The sequence below is a fragment of the Geotrypetes seraphini genome, chromosome 6 (genome assembly GCF_902459505.1).
Source record: "Geotrypetes seraphini chromosome 6, aGeoSer1.1, whole genome shotgun sequence".
Classification (NCBI taxonomy): Eukaryota; Metazoa; Chordata; class Amphibia; order Gymnophiona; family Dermophiidae; genus Geotrypetes; species Geotrypetes seraphini.
Window position 1 is genome coordinate 241,585,539 of NC_047089.1, and position 16,422 is coordinate 241,601,960.

At 42.7% G+C, this 16,422-nt stretch overlaps 1 protein-coding gene across 2 annotated transcripts in view; it reads right to left on the minus strand.

The window, feature by feature from the left end:
* PDHA1 (pyruvate dehydrogenase E1 subunit alpha 1) overlaps positions 1-16,422 on the minus strand; it is a 59,010-nt gene that overhangs the window by 9,741 nt on the left and 32,847 nt on the right. For both annotated transcript variants that reach the window (XM_033949381.1, XM_033949382.1), the window contains 3 exons: positions 4,335-4,490; positions 3,460-3,531; positions 1,531-1,598 (listed from right to left, as the gene is read on the minus strand). In XM_033949381.1, the coding sequence (XP_033805272.1) occupies positions 1,531-1,598; positions 3,460-3,531; positions 4,335-4,490 (296 nt within the window). The remainder of the gene's footprint in view (positions 1-1,530; positions 1,599-3,459; positions 3,532-4,334; positions 4,491-16,422) is intronic.

The following is a 16,422-nucleotide window of genomic DNA, read 5'->3' on the forward strand; positions in this document are numbered from 1 at the left end:
AGGAGAGATGCTCTGTTCTGGAGCTTGCATGCGAGAGATGGCAGAGAAAGGTTAACACATGGTATTGTCCATCCAATCTCTTCCTTAATCCAAAGACCTCGGAAGAAAGATGAACTCCCAGAAGGAAAGCAAAGCTGAACTGGCAAACAAAAATGGGCAGGGTTTCATTGGCAACAGTTCCCCCCCTCCCCCCCCCCCCATACACACTGAAAGTGGCCACAGCCATTGGCAGGCGTGAAAGGGCTTGCTCCTGCCCTCAATGGACCCCTGCTAGCTCACTAGGGATTCAAGCAGGTCCAGGGGCCCTAGAAATTTTTCTTATGTGTTCTCTCCTGTGATGACCCCCTGAACAAAATGAACATTCTCCTAAATGATAGGGAAAATGACAAAACTTTTTTGGCAGTCCATGTCTTGTAAAAAGGTAATTTTTTTCTTCTCAAGGATATTTAGCAAGCTTACAGACCACCTAACCCACAGAGGCTGCAAGTCAGTTTAAAGAACAATTTAAAAATTGAACAATATGCTTGGCAAAGTCTACATAGTGAAGTAGCAGCGAAGGCTTTATTTCCTTCATCATCATCATCATTATCTATTGTAAGATCTAATTCACTTCTTCAGAATATCTTAAGCTCTGTATGAGGCTGGACAGAGGTTACTCCATCATGACAGGAGGATCACACGCTCAAAATACCATCAAAAAGAAGAGACTCCATATGCAAGCATAAAACTATCATTCACTCATAAAAAAAATCAGCAAAGAGAGCTCCAGATTCAGAGACTTTGGTAGAGCTTCCGCGTTATCCCAACATCCCACAGGGTCTAAAGAGACTAACACTCTGCTGAATCTTCCTCACTGGAAGCAGATCATGGGACAGAAGATCAAGGGAGAGGGAGACTTATTCCATATGCACCTTCAAGATACCCTCTGGGAGGTGTATTAGCCTGAACTTGGGCAGAGCTATTACACAAAAATGTCTAAACCATGTAAAAATAGGAATAGATTTTTACAATCCCAATCTTACTATGAGTTCAGAAAATCGATGAAAACCTAAATTTATGCGATGATTTTACATTGTTTTATTTTGCATTGCATTGTATTGTATTGTATTCCACTGAATTCTACTGTATTTTGTGTCTTCGCTGATATAATAATAATAATAATTTTATTTTTTTTATACACCGCCAAAGCCATAGTAGTTCGAGGCAGTTTACAACAAGAAGAGCTGGACAGTCAGCGAATGAATGAAAATAACAATGGAGATTTTGGATACAGCGAGAAGAAAAAAATACAGTGAGGATTTTGGTTACATAAATTCACAATGTGGGGAAACAAGAAGATGTGAAAAGGGGTACAGTAGAGGGTTTAAGGGTTCTTGGTTACAAATCGGTTGAACAGGTTTGTTTTAATTCTCTTGCTGTGAATCGCCCAGAACTTCTGGTTGGGCGTTACATAAGAAAATAAATGATTTTTTTAAATTATTATTATCTCAATGACAAAAAGCAGGAAGAAGAGCATTTTCTTAAACTCACCTGATTCCAGGATCACTCATGCTGTGTCCATGATAACGATATGTCTGAAGTTCCATTACAATAGGACCCTGCAAACAAAAATCCCAAATGGTGGTAATGGGGAATCTGAACACCACATCTCGATACAAAACTTACACTAAACAAGAATGGGAGCTACAGCTCTTGTGTGTCGTTATGACTTCCATCAGCAGTGCGGAGACACCAAGCTCTGACACATGACTGGTCTACTGCTGTATTCTCCTAAATAAGCCCACCCTTCAGCTTAACAGTCAGGGCTTGCTGCTGAAGATTTCAGACCAAGGCGGTTAATATGTATTTATTTAAAAATTTATATAACATATTACCTATACGGTTTACATAATAACAATCATAAAATGTTGGACAAGACATACATATTTCAATTGTTACAAATCACCATTCTTTAAAAAGCAGTCAGCGGGCACAGGATACATTTTCAGATCCATTCTAAATATAAAATCTCAGCACAGGAAAGCATTAACAATTGGGTTTTTAACATTTTCTTAAAATTCATCCTAGCAGTTCAAAAACGAAAGATTCCTGGCAGAGCATCCCAAAGCTTTGCACCCGCTACCGAAAACATGGCTGCACCAATCTTAATGTGGAAGACTGACATCTTACCCTCTAAACCAGGGGTCTCAATGTCCCTCCTTGAGGGCCGCAATCTAGTCGGGTTTTCAGGATTTCCCCAATGAATATGCATGAGATCTGACAACTTCCTGTTTCCGCTAGGGCTGGCCACAGTGGAGAGAAGATGCCGAGGCCAGCAACAGCGCGGCGCTTTTCTTTGAAGTTAAACACTGGGTGGAGTGGGTGGAAAAGTTTTTAACTGGTTTTACTCCTTCCTGATGAAAAGATGGGAGAAGGGGGCTGGGGGGGAGGTTTAAAAATGGGTTTGGAGCTGGGGCTGAAAATAGGGGACATGTGAGGGAGGAGGCTTTACTAGCACCCGTTAATGTAACGGGCTTAAACACTAGTTTATTATATGCAGTTACTTTCTATGTCCCTAGCGTGTTCACAATCCAAGTTTTGAGCCTGAGGCAATGTAGGGTTAGGTGACTTGCCCAGGGTCACAAGGAATCGAACCCAGTTCCCCAGTCCACTGCACTGACATTAGGCTACTCCATCACTCCATTTCCCTTTGCTATAGTGTACTGTGATCAAAAAAATTCTCACCAAACTTGGTACAGGTATGTAGCTTTATATTATGGTCATTTTCAATGCGTTTAGAAACTCTTCTGAATGCACTTTTCCTCTATCTGTGCAATATTCAAGCTCTACACATTACACTTCCCCCTCCGTATTCGTGATTTCCGTATCTACGGATTCACTTATTCGCAGTTTTAAACCTAAAAATACTTTTTCTTTTTTCAGGCTATTTTAAGCCCTGAAAGCCCCCGGGGCAGGTGGACTAGCGGGTTTTCAGGCAGAAGCGATCTTCCCACGCTCCTGCCCCGTGCAGATCGCTCACAGGAAATGGCTCACAGGAAATGACTCCGAGTACGGGAGCTCAAGGCAGCCATTTCCTGTGAGCGATCTGCACGGGGCAGGAGCTTGGAAAGATCGCTCCTGCCTGAAAACCCGCTAGACCACCAGGTAAGGCTTAAGGGGGGGCTTTCTGGGCTTAAAATAGCTGGGGAAGCGGGGGTTAGGGGCAGAACCGGCCCAAATATTATTCTCGGTTTTTTAATATTCGCGGCCCGGCTCTGCCCCTAACCCCCCCACAAATAAGGAGGGGGAAGTGTAGTGGGATGTCTACATGAGATTTTAACAACATATCACTGCTCTGATTTTCTTATTTTACACCTCATGGCTTACCTCATGTTGTTTAAAGGTACTTTAATTCACAAAAGCTGAAGTGCAGAGGCCCTGCTAAAAGAAAAAAATGTTCTCCAAATCCTTTCATATTACCTTTCCGGACCTGCAGTGTTCTGCAGCAAACTTTGTTGCCTCTCTGACACACAGGACATCCATACCATCCAGCTGTTAATGAAGCATAAAAAAAAAATCAGGAGAAAATCAGAGGTGGAACAGCCAGAGGAATAATGCAAGGGCAGCAGCTGGACATCTTACATAAGAGCTATCATTACTGAGACAGACTGAAGGTCCATCAAGCCCAGTATCATGTTTCCAACAGTGGCTAACCCAGGTCACAAGTACCTGGCAAGATCCCAAGGAGTAAGGCAGATTTTATGCTGCTTATCCTAGGAATAAGCAGTGGGTTCCCCCAAGCCTATGGACTTCTCTTTTAGGAAATTATCCCAACCTTTTTTAAATCCTGCTAAGCTAACTGCTTTCACTACACTCTCTGGAAATGAATTCAAGAGTTTAACTACATGTTAAGTGAAGAAATATTTTCTCTGGTTTGTTTGAAATCTAGTACTTAGCAGCTTCATTGCATGCCCCCTAGTCCTAGCATTTTTGGAAAGTGTAAACAAGCGACTCGTATCTACCCATTCCACCCCACTCAGCATTTTATAGACCTCTATCATATTTCCCCTGAGCTATGCTGAAACCATAAGGAGAAAATGGTATGATCTCAAGAGGAAATAATGGTTTAGCAAACAAAGTAAAGAGCATCCAGGAGAGACGCTAGTTGTAGGTCAAAATGAGGCTGATTTATGGAGAGAGTTCAAAGGGTAGTGAAGAAATCAATCCTAACAAGTGTTACATGCAAAACATAGAACCAGGAAATCAAAGCCGAAAGAGGTTTTTTTTAACAAATTAAGCTGCAGTGTAAATCTCTCATCTAACCTTACATCAGAACAGAGGTCAGCATCCCTCACCCTGATTCCTGGAATGTAGTCTCCTCTCTTGAAATAGTCTGTGCTGGCTGCAGCTCGTTCCACAGAGGTGCCCATGCCGTATCGGTTATTCTCACAGATGAAGATACAGGGCAGTTTCCACAGTGCTGCCATGTTGTATGTTTCAAAAATCTGACCCTGAAAAGAGCAGCCAAAATGTACCGAGAGGTTACAAAGTGTTCCGCTCTCCTCCGGAGATGCATTTCTTCATCACATGCAAGCAAAATTCAAGTTCTGAAAACTGGAGAAATTAGTTGTAAACCTGGAAAGCTGCATACAGCGCAAACAGGTCCAAAGTTAGCATAGCTTAAAACGGGTTCCCTGCTGCCTGGGGAAACGGGAGCCTGTTTTGTGCAGCAGTAGAGCTGCAAAATCATGTTTAGCCCCACCATAGGACATGAAGGAGACTACGTATGCTCTACCTTTATTGATACAAAATGGATACTTCCAATAACAGGGAGTCTTTTTTTGGAGGTTAACTAGTACAGGTCTACTTGGATATGAAACACACTCACCTTGCTGAACAAAGTGCCTTATATTTAGGGCTTCTGATCCTAGGTATTTGTTTGAAATATTTTATTTTTGAGGTAATTAACTGCTTTTCCAGGGTCGGAAAAATAATAATAATAATAACTTTATTTTGTATACCGCCATATCCAGAGAGTTCTAGGCGGTTCACAGCAGTTAATAAGATTACAAACGAAGATAACATTGGAATTAACAATTTTTGGAATGTACATGTCGTTGAAGTTGACAGGAATTAACAATTTTTGGAGTGTACAGGTCAATGAAGTTGACAGGAATTAACAATAGAGTACAGTAGGAGAATACAAGAGTGTACAATAGGAGGGTAGCGTTTTTTTTTTTTAGGGGTTCATTATGTATTTGAGTCGCAAAAAAAATTTATGACGACATTTCCTGTACTTTTCAATTTTTCTATCTGTATAATTATTATTATTATTTTTTTAATCTTTATTGATTTTCCAAACCAACAACAGTGCAATAAACAATTAGATGTACATATAATAAATCAAGAAAAAGCACATTTATCTTCAGAAAAACATGAACAATCACTTTTACCCTTCCCACCCACCCACTCACTCAATTGACTGAACAAGAAAACATAAATATTTATACAAAGATTCCTTCAATATTCATTCCCAATTTAACATCTATGAAAATCTAAGATATCCTCAGCCCTCCCACCCACCCCTTGGATGTATAAGTTATAGCCGGAAGTATATTAATAAATCAGTCAATTATTATTAATTATGTTAGTCGATGGACCCCATGTTAATTGAAATACCTTAGTAATATCCCGTTGATCATTTATCATTTTTTCCATCCTGTAACAAAAACTAAAATTCAAGCGATCAAAGTTTTTCCAATTTTTTGTGACCATTTGGATGGCTATCCCAGTCATAATTCCTAATAGCCTATTTTTATGTTTATCAATTGGTGGCTTAAGGGATAATAGTGATCCACAGATTACCGTTTCGTAAGATAACAGAATCACAGTCTCTAAAATCAAATTAATCTGTCCCCATATTGACTTCCAAAAGTTGAGTATCAAAGGACAATAAAATAGCAGGTGATCCAGCGTCCCTATATCGAGATGACAGTGCCAGCATCTATTAGATTTTGAACTATCCAACTTTTGTAATCTAACAGGGGTACAAAAATTCCTATGGAACAAAAAAAAAAGAAAACAAGTTTGTCTCATAGATGCTGATGCCATACATCTCATCCTCCTTGTCCAAATTCGTGGCCATTGAGACGCAGAAATCTGCAGCTTGATCTCAATGCTCCAAATGTCTCTTAGACCAGTTTTATATGTATAATTAATTTTTTTTAAAAACCACATTATGGCTTTTTAGGTGTATCACTATTGGATTCCATTCAGTAACCCAAAACACAATTTTTCACCCTTAGGCCACCCCCTTTTCTCCAAACATCAGCAACAGCAATGGCCCCCTTTTTTTCCCAAGCCCTGCAAACAATCTTACCCTCCCCCCCCCCTATGCTATGTTAGGCTTTTTTTTATCGCCGGCCAAGGTGGTAAAAACTTCAACGCTCATTGGAATTCTATGAGCGTCGGAGTTCTTACCAGGGCTGTGGAGTCAGTAGATAAATATTCCGACTCCGACTCCTCAGTTTTTTGTACTTCAGACTCCGACTCCGACTCTAGTACCCGAAATTTCCTCCGACTCCACAGCACTGGTTAATTTTCAGATAGTTAAAATGGAATGTCAAGTTGAGAGAAATGAGCATTTTCGACACCACCTTCTTTTTGCTTTTAATCAAGGTTCTAAGGCCGCAGAAGCTGCTCGCAACATTTGTGCTGTGTATATAGTGGGTGCTATAGCTGAAAGAATCGCTCATGATTGGTATGCCAAGTTCAAAAATGGAGTCGATAGATAAATGTTCCGACTCCGACTCCTCAGTTTTTTGTACTTCTGACTTCGACTCCAGGTACCCGAAATTTCCTCCGACTCCGACTCCACAGCCCTGGTTCTTACCACTGCGGCTGGCGATAAAAAAGCCTAACATGGCTTCATAAAAGGGGTCCTTAATTTCTCCCTCCTCCTGGGAAAGGAAGCAGGTCTCTAGGTAGCAGCACACAAGTATGGGTTCACAGCAAGTTAAGGAGAGAAGCTGCCTGAGATTTGTATTCAATTAGGCACGGTTTCCCTTAGTCAACTGGTGAACTACAACTCCTGCCCTGCATTGTAACCAGAGCTGTAGGTGGGAGAAGCACAGGTAGCAAATTATTCTTTTTTTTTTTTTTTTAATTTTATTTATTGAATTTTTCAATTTTTACAATAGTTGAAATTCAAGTGATATAATTAATTACTATATATCATTGTATCTATCATTAATACAACTTAATTTATAAACAGTATATATTATATATAATCAAAAGTTATACATCCCGGGGGCGCTAGCGAGCACCAACGAAGATGGCCGCATAGAGACCCTGCTCCGGCGCTGAATCTGCCTTCGTCTCAATTTCAGCATTACTTACCAGGTGCTTTTACTCCCAAAAACTCGGCGCGCATTGCTGAACACCATGGCAACCGCTAAATCGGGGAAAAAACGAAGCATAGAGCCGGTCTCCCCCTCTAAATCCGCCGCAAAGCTAGATGAAGAAACGGCGACTTCACTGCTGGCAGAATTTCGCGCCCTGCGCACACTCATGGGGGATATGAAAAACGATCTTGAGGAAATCAAAACAGAGTTCCGTACTTTTAAAGCGGAACTCACTGACCTCAACAAGCGCATGGACACTATTGAAAGCGTCACAAAAATGCATGCTGTTAACATTAAAGATTTGCAGCGTCAGAACAAACGAATCGCGCTGCTTGAGGCTGAAATAATTGAGAGCAATGATCGGGCACGTCGCAACAATTTTAGGATCCTGGGCCTACCTGAATCGCGGGAAGGCCGCGACCTGATTAAATTTCTGGAATCTAATGTGCCGAAACTTCTGGACCTGGAATTTAGCCACACATTTGAGATAGAACGGGCACACAGGATTCCTTCTCATCAATCCTCCGATCACAACAGGTACCCCAGACCTGTTATTGTGCGTCTGCTCCGGTACCCTCAAGTCCTCGAGATCATGCAGAAAGCACGTGTAAAGGCCCCGATTAAGATGGAAGGACACACACTGTTATTTGTACCAGATCTCTGCAAGCAAACAGCCAAAGCACGTAAACAACTACTGGAGTACCGTCCGAAACTCAAACAGCTTGGTGCAAGATTTGGAATGTTTTATCCAGCGAAGCTAAGGGTCACCTATAATAACTCCACTAAAGATTTCACCTCACCCCTTGAGCTGGCAGACTACATTGAAAACATCTCTCCTAGCAGGATTGACAATACCTGATAAGTATATGACTGAGTCTCTAACATTTGATCACTGCTCTTTGCTCTTTGCATTTTTGGGACAATTTAATGTTCAATGTTACTTATGCTGAAAACAAGTCTCTTTTTTAGCGCTGTGTGCAGTTGTCTCTACCCTCTTTGTGGGTTCACTGACCCTTGTTCTACTTCCTATTTTGTATAATAGTTCTCTGTTTCATCTACAGGTTGTCTGCATTTTGACAGTAACTAGTAGATTGTTTGACCGGTATATCTTCGCAGGTACTTTTGTAAATCTGTATGAAAACATTTATGTCTCCCATGCTGTCCAGTGTGGAATTGTATACTCTCTAGCATTTGTTCAAGTATCCTATTTACTGACCTCATGCCCTTGAAATGCATCTCACTAAACGTTAAAGGCTTAAACAATCCTATAAAGCAAAAAAAAATCATTAATTACATTAACACATTTCAGGCTGATGTGATATTCTTACAGGAGACTCATCTTGATACTGATGAAGCAAAGAAAATAACTCTCCCCTGGGCACATCCAGTATTTTGTTCAGCTGCTGTCTCAAAAAAAAATGGTGTAATAACAATTGTACGTAAGAGACCAGATCTTATAATTGAAGCACACTCCTCTGATACTCTGGGTAGATGGTCACAAGTTCTATTGAAAATCGCAGATCACAAGGTAATGCTGTTGAATGTGTATGGTCCTAACCTAGATGATGTTCAATTTTTTTTGGACCTAGCTGATAATATAGGCAAGTTACAGTCCTACCAACACATAATTGGTGGAGATTTCAATGTCATACAGGATCCTGTTGCTGACAGGAAATCAAGCACTACATATAAAAAATCCAAAAACTGGCATTCACTCCAAGATATTATTTCTCAATTCCATTTAATTGATCCGTGGCGCATTACTCACACAGATACTTTTGAGTATACCTTTTATTCGTGCCCTCATAATTCCTACTCACGTATAGATTTCTTTCTAATCAGCCAATCACTTGTTAAAAATGTCACCAATTCTGAAATAAAATCTATATCTGTGTCGGACCATGCTTTAATAATCTTGGATCTCTCGTCTCTTGGAGCTCCACCTGTAAAATCACAATGGAGATTTAATAATACACTCTTGCAGGAAGAGGAGTTTAAAAAACACATATCTACAGCTATTGAGGAATACTTCCTCTTTAATTCACCCACGCTCACACGATGGCCCATTGTATGGGATGCCTTTAAGGCCTGTATTCGGGGCTCGATTATTTCCTATGTTGCTTTCAAAAAGAAATCCACTATGAATAAATTGCAACAAATGGAAATTGAGATTAAGCACCTTGAGCAGCAACACTGCAATGATCCTGCTGATTTACATGTACTATATCAATTGAGAGACCTCCGTTACACTTATAATCGCACTCTTAGCACTACTGCTGCTACTCAAATATTTTCTCAACATGCACAATATTTCACCGAATCTAACAAATGCGGTCACACACTTGCCCGTTACCTGAAAGGAAGAACTGTCAAGACCACAATTCCCGCCATCTATTCAGAGAATGGGACACTTCTCACTGAACCTTTACTGATTCTTGACCGGTTCCGGTCGTTCTACCAACAACTATATACTACAGATTCTGCTTCAGAAGAATGCATTTTTGATTTTCTGTCTACAATTCAACACAATACTGTACTTGAAAATACTCATGAACTTTTATGTGCCCCTTTGTCGTTGAATGAGATTGACTCTGCTATGGACATTATGGCCAAATCCAAAACTCCTGGTCCTGATGGTTTCACCATAGAATTTTATAAGTGCTTTCGTTCACAATTGTCACCTCATCTACTCTCTTATTTCAACTATATGTTAACGTCGGGGGATGTTACAGGAACCTTCACAGAAGCAACTATTATAGTTCTCAATAAACCGGGCAAAGATCCTTTACATATAGCGAATTATAGACCCTTGTCTCTAATTAATACTGATGCCAAATTATTTGCAAAAATTGTTGCTCTACGCTTACAAAATATATTACCACAGATTATCATGCCAGCCCAAACCGGATTCATGCCTGGTAGAAAGTCCAGCGATAACACTCGCATTTTTACAAATATTATTGCACAGGCTGATTCTGTGAAGGACCCCCTGGTGGCCATGGGTCTGGACGCGGAGAAAGCTTTCGATAGAATAGAGTGGACCTTCCTGTTTGCTGTTCTTGAATGGTTTGGCTTTCCCAGCATTTTCATTAAGATGATTAAAATACTATACGCATCACCTACCACCAAGGTATCTATAAATGGCTCGTCCTCTATATGTTTCCACCCTACTAGGGGCACTCGGCAGGGCTGCCCTCTCTCCCCCTTACTGTTTAATTTGGCGCTTGAGCCACTATTATTGGCCTTTTCTCAAAATTGCAACATTAAGGGTGTTAAGTTCGGAGAAGTGGAGATTAAGGTCTCTGCTTATGCAGACGATGTGCTCCTATATGTTACTGCAGACTCCATTGAACATATTTTACAAACAATATCAGGTTACTCCATGGTTTCAGGCTATAAACTCAATAAATCCAAAACTGAAATATTATCACTGAATTCTCCTGAATTGTGTGAATCTATTAAAAGCCTGGGACTACAATGGTCAAGCAGAAAACTGAAATATCTTGGGATATACTTCGGCCCATGTCTTGAAGATCTGATAGACTATAATACTGAACACATCCTTAACATTGTCAACTCTCTGACTTCTAGATGGTCTCCACTACGCCTGTCCTGGTGGGGTCGACTTGCCACCATTAAGATGATGATAATGCCTACTATCAATTATGTACTTAGCATGTTACCATTGTACCTACATAAATCTACATACAAGAAGATAGAAGCTCTTCTTACGCGTTATTTATGGAACAACGCTACACCTCGTATCAGTCTACAGAAATTGAAGAGAGATAAAGTTGAGGGTGGTGTGAGATTTCCCAGCTTCTACGAATATCATACCTCATTTATTCTGAGACAAGGCTCTATATGGTTGGTCAATAACAACTCTTCTCCAATACCCTTGTGGGCACAGATAGAAAAACAATTAGTAAGACCTGCGGACTTACAAACTTACTTTCTTGCTGGTGCGATTAATTCAACTGCAACTCCGGGTCACATACTTTCAACCAAACAGGCTATCAACGAATTGAATTCTATACTACCTATCAACTGGAATTCAACTCTTCTGACTCCCATATGGAATAACCCTAAAATACTTGTTCAACAAAAATCCATTTGCTGGCCTGTCTGGAAATCTGCAGGTATCATAACCCTTGGTCAATTAATTGAACACGACGCTTGGATTTCCTTTGATGTTTTATGCCTACGTTATGACTTACCTCGTTCTCACCATTTTCGTTGGCTGCAACTATGCCATGCTATCAAAGCAGGGTATGATATACTCTCTCTTTCATCTGAAACCCCTTCTATCCTATCCTTGAGCATGTTTGTTCACAATAAACAGAAGGGTCAGTCAGCATTATGGTATAAAAACTTGTCGTCATACAAGGATATCTCAGACTTGGAAGTACAGGAGGTCTGGGATAAACTCACAGAGAAATCTATTGACCCGGATAATTGGAAGAAGGTGTGGCAAGAATCCCTTTCTACACTACATTCTGCTGCTATAACCCAAACTATGTTTTTCTTATTACATCGTTCATATTGGACACCATATAAATTGTCTAAACTACCGAACCATGACGACAATACATGCTGGTCTTGCCATAATGATGTAGGTACTCTTGAACACCTAATTTTTCATTGCTCTGCGATTAAAGTTTTCTGGAATCCCATTTGGCGCACTATATCCAAAATATTTGACATTCAGGAACCTTTTTCTTTAGCCATATTAATATATGGTAATATAGGTTTATCTTCCCCTCTTCATGACCTACCAGCGAAACTGCTACGCTGTTTATTGATCATTGCCCTTAAACTGATAGTGACTAATTGGAAAAAAGTTGACAACTTGTCTTATAACTTGTGGTGGCATGAAGTATGTTTAATAATGAGATATGAGAGATGTTATGCAATAAAGTTTGGTCATGTTCACAAACATGAGCAACTATGGGCGCCTTTAACTGAATTTTGTGAACTCTAGAGGTTATAAGTCTCTATCTCCAGTGACAGCTATTATATTTATGTTTCCTTATTACATGATTATTCTACTTATTGTACTTGCATTTCTAATGCTCACACTGTGTTATAACATGTACTGCAGACTGTTTACTGTACTTGTTTTATACTCTGACTCTGCTTGTACTGCTATTTTACTGTTTGTTAAGATAAACCAATAAACATTTCGAACTTAAAAAAAAAAGTTATACATCCCTCCCCTTTTTCCAATTAATGATTCTAAAAATTATACATGTCCCACCCTTTTTCTATATAAGTATTATAATTGTGCTAAGAAATCTAATCATTAGAATAATTAGTCAATGGTTGCCAAATTTTATTGAAATTATGAATGTTCCCGTGTTGTAATGCTATTACTTTTTCCATTTTGTATATATGACAGACAGAGTTCCACCAGAACGTATAATTTAATTTGGTATAGTCTTTCCAATTCTGAGTTATTTGTTGCATGGCGACTCCTGTCAATATTAATAGTAGTTTATTATTGTTTACTGAGATCGGACTCTGAGTTCTCATTGCAGTTCCAAATAATACAGTGTCATATGAGAGTCCTACATGATTTTCTAGTAATTTATTAATTTGGGGCCAAATCATATTCCAAAAGGCATTTACACAGGGACAAAAAAAAATTAGATGATCTAACGTCCCTATTTCTATTTAACAATGCCAGCATCTATTGGATCTAGTATTATCTATCTTTTGCAAGCGCGTAGGGGTCCATAACACTCTATGTAATAAAAACATCCATGTTTGACTCATAGATGCTGACTTTGTAGATCTTAATCTCCAGGACCAAAATCGTGGCCATTGGCTCATTTCAATGCCATGAATATTTAGGCTTCTAGCACTTGCATATAAACATTTCAAAGTGTGTTTGTTGCATCTACAACCTATTTAAGCAGTCAAAAGGATAATTTATAATTCTTAATCTGTCTGCTCTTCCCTTAAAGGCACCTGGCTTACTTTTACCTTCATTAGAATCTCTCTATTGAGATGCCCTAACTTGCTCAATTTGATCATCTTACTTTGAACCATATGCTCTTGAGTGACTGTTGCCGTACATGAAGGACACAGTACTACTCGAAAAGGTCCAGAGAAGAGCGAGTAAAATAGTTAAGGGGCTGGAGGAGTTGCCGTACAGTGAGAGATTAGAGAAACTGGGCCTCTTCTCCCTTGAAAAGAGGAGACTAAGAGGGGAGCATGATCGAAATATTCAAGATAATGAAGGGAATAGACTTAGTAGATAAAGACAGGTTGTTCACCCTCTCCAAGGTAGGGAGAACGAGACGGCACTCTCTAAAGTTAAAAGGGGATAGATTCCGTACAAATGGAAGGAAGTTCTTCTTCACCCAGAGAGTGGTAAAAATCTGGAACGCTCTTCCGGAGGCTGTTATTGGGGAAAACACCTTGTAGGGATTCAAGACAAAGTTAGACAAGTTCCTGCTGACGTATGCAGGTAAGGCTAGACTCAGGGCACTGGTCTTTGACCTAAGGGCCGCCGTGTGAGCGGACTACTGGGCACAATGGGCCACTGGTCTGACCCAGCAGCGGCAATTCTTATGTTCTTAGGACTAGCTTAAAATCTGGTCTCTCACCTTTTCAAATGTCAGTAGCCTGGTTCCAGTCTGGTAAAGGTAGAGCCCATCTTTTTGAATAGGCTTCCCTTTCCACAGAATGCTGCCCATCTCTTAGCAATCTATGTCCTTCCCTGCATCGCTGTCTCATCTAGGCATTGAGATTTTGGAGCTCTGCCTGCTTCTTGGGTCCTGGGCATGGAATGGGGAACATTTTTGAGAATAGTACCCTGGAGGTTCTGGATTTCATCTTTCTACTTAAGAGCCTAAATTAAGTTGCCTGCACTTCCAGTAGGAGATGAAACACTCAATGAAAAAGACCGAATAGCACACATGCATGACCACCTCTCACCTAATATGAGGTTGTATGTGTGCGCTCAATGTAAACAGATCCTGGCTTTCAGAGGCTATCTGCTATCTGGAGGCCAGAGCAGATTTGGAAGAGCCAAGGCAAACAAAAAGATATATAGGGGAGACCTACAGGGTTCCAGTAGTGAAGTCCCACCTCTAGTCTGACATCCTTTAAGCTGTCTTGAAGAACAAAGGTCTCTTAAAAGGAGATCAGCATCTTGGTAAAGCAGGAATTAATCTTATAGCCAGGACCTGTCCTTCAGTGGATGTGACATCCTCTTACACTGAGAATGTGTCTTCATGGGCTTCTGCTCAGGACGGAACAGTTAGGATGGCTGTTTTAAGATGGAAATTCAATTTGGCATGTAGACACATAGCTAGCTGGTGGACCTGAAGATTGTTTGGTCACGTGCCTGCCAGGCAAAATGGCAGACCTCACGAATCACCTAGATTTTAGATAGGCAGCTCCTCAACAGCACTATCTTGCTACTTGTGGGACCCAAAAGCATAAAAAATGAAAATATAAAAACACAAAGATAAGTACCAAACAGCACAATATATTCTGCCAAAGATGACCTTCTACCGTGTTTCCCCCATTATAGGACCTCCTCCTTTAGTAAGACACCCCCCTTTTTTTCCCCACCTGGGAAATATAAGGCCCCCCCCCCCCCGAAAATAAGGCACTATTTGGCAAGCACCCCCACAGCCTCCCGACCACCCCCATCATGTAGAAGCTCCTACCAGTGTCCTGCTGCTTCCTCTTGGCGGTCCCGACACGATCGGGGCAAGAGGGAGCTCAAGCCCTCTTGCCCCAGTCAACCGCGGCACCCCCGACATGATCAGGGCAAGAGGGAGCCCAAGCCCTCTTGCCCCGCCGACTCCCCAACTCCCCGACAATATCGGGCCAGGAGGGAACCCAAACCCTCCTGGCCATGGCGACCCCCTACCCCCATCCCGCACTACATTACGGGCAGGAGGGATCCCAGGCCCTCCTGCCCTCGACGCAAACCCCCCTCCCTCCAACGACCGCCCCCCCAAGAACCTCCGACCGCCCCCCCAGCCGACCCACAACCCCCCTGGCCAACCCCCACGACACCCCCACCCCCCTTCCCCGTACCTTTCTGTAGTTGGCCGGACAGACGGGAACCAAACCCGCCTGTCCGGCAGGCAGCCAACGACGGAATGAGGCCGGATTGGCCCATCCGTCCCAAAGCTCCGCCTACTGGTGGGGCCTAAGGCGCCTGGGCCAATCAGAATAGGCCCGGGAGCCTTAGGTCCCACCTGGGGGCGGGGCCTGAGGCACATGGGCCCAACCCGACCATGTGCCCAAGGCCCCGCCCCAGGAGGGCCCTAAGGCTCCCGGGCCTATTCTGATTGGCCCAGGCGCCTTAGGCCCCACCAGTAGGCGAGCTTTGGGACGGATGGGCCAATCCGGCCTCATTCCGTCGTTGGCTGCCTGCCGGACAGGCGGGTTTGGCTCCCGTCTGTCCAGCCAACTACAGAAAGGTACGGGGAAGGGGGGTGGGGGTGTCGTGGGGGTCGGCCAGGGGGGTCGCGGGTCGGCTGGGGAGGCGGTCGGGGGTTCTTGGGGGGGCGGTCGTTGGGGGGAGGGGGGTTTGCATCGAGGGCAGGAGGGCCTGGGATCCCTCCTGCCCGTAATGTAGTGCGGGGTGGGGGTAGGGGGTCGCCGTGACAAGGAGGGTTTGGGCTCCCTCCTGGCCCGAACAACTAGCGGGGGGGGGGGGGGGCGCCAGGGCCAGGAGGACTTGGGCTCCCTGCTGGCCCGAACAACTAGCGGGGGAGGGGTGGGGGGGGGGGTCGCCAGGGCCAGGAGGACTTGGGCTCCCTCCTGGCCTGATATTGTCGGGGAGTTGGGGAGTCGGCGGGGCAAGAGGGCTTGAGCTCCCTCTTGCCCCGATCGTGTCGGGGGTGCCGCGGTTGGTTGGGGCAAGAGGGCTTGAGCTCCCTCTTGCCCCGATCGTGTCGGGGGTGCCGCGGTTGGCTGGGGCAAGAGGGCTTGAGCTCACTCTTGCCCCGATTGTGTCGGGGAGTCGGGGGGGCAAGTGGGCTTGAGCTCCCTCTTGCCCCGATCGTGTCGG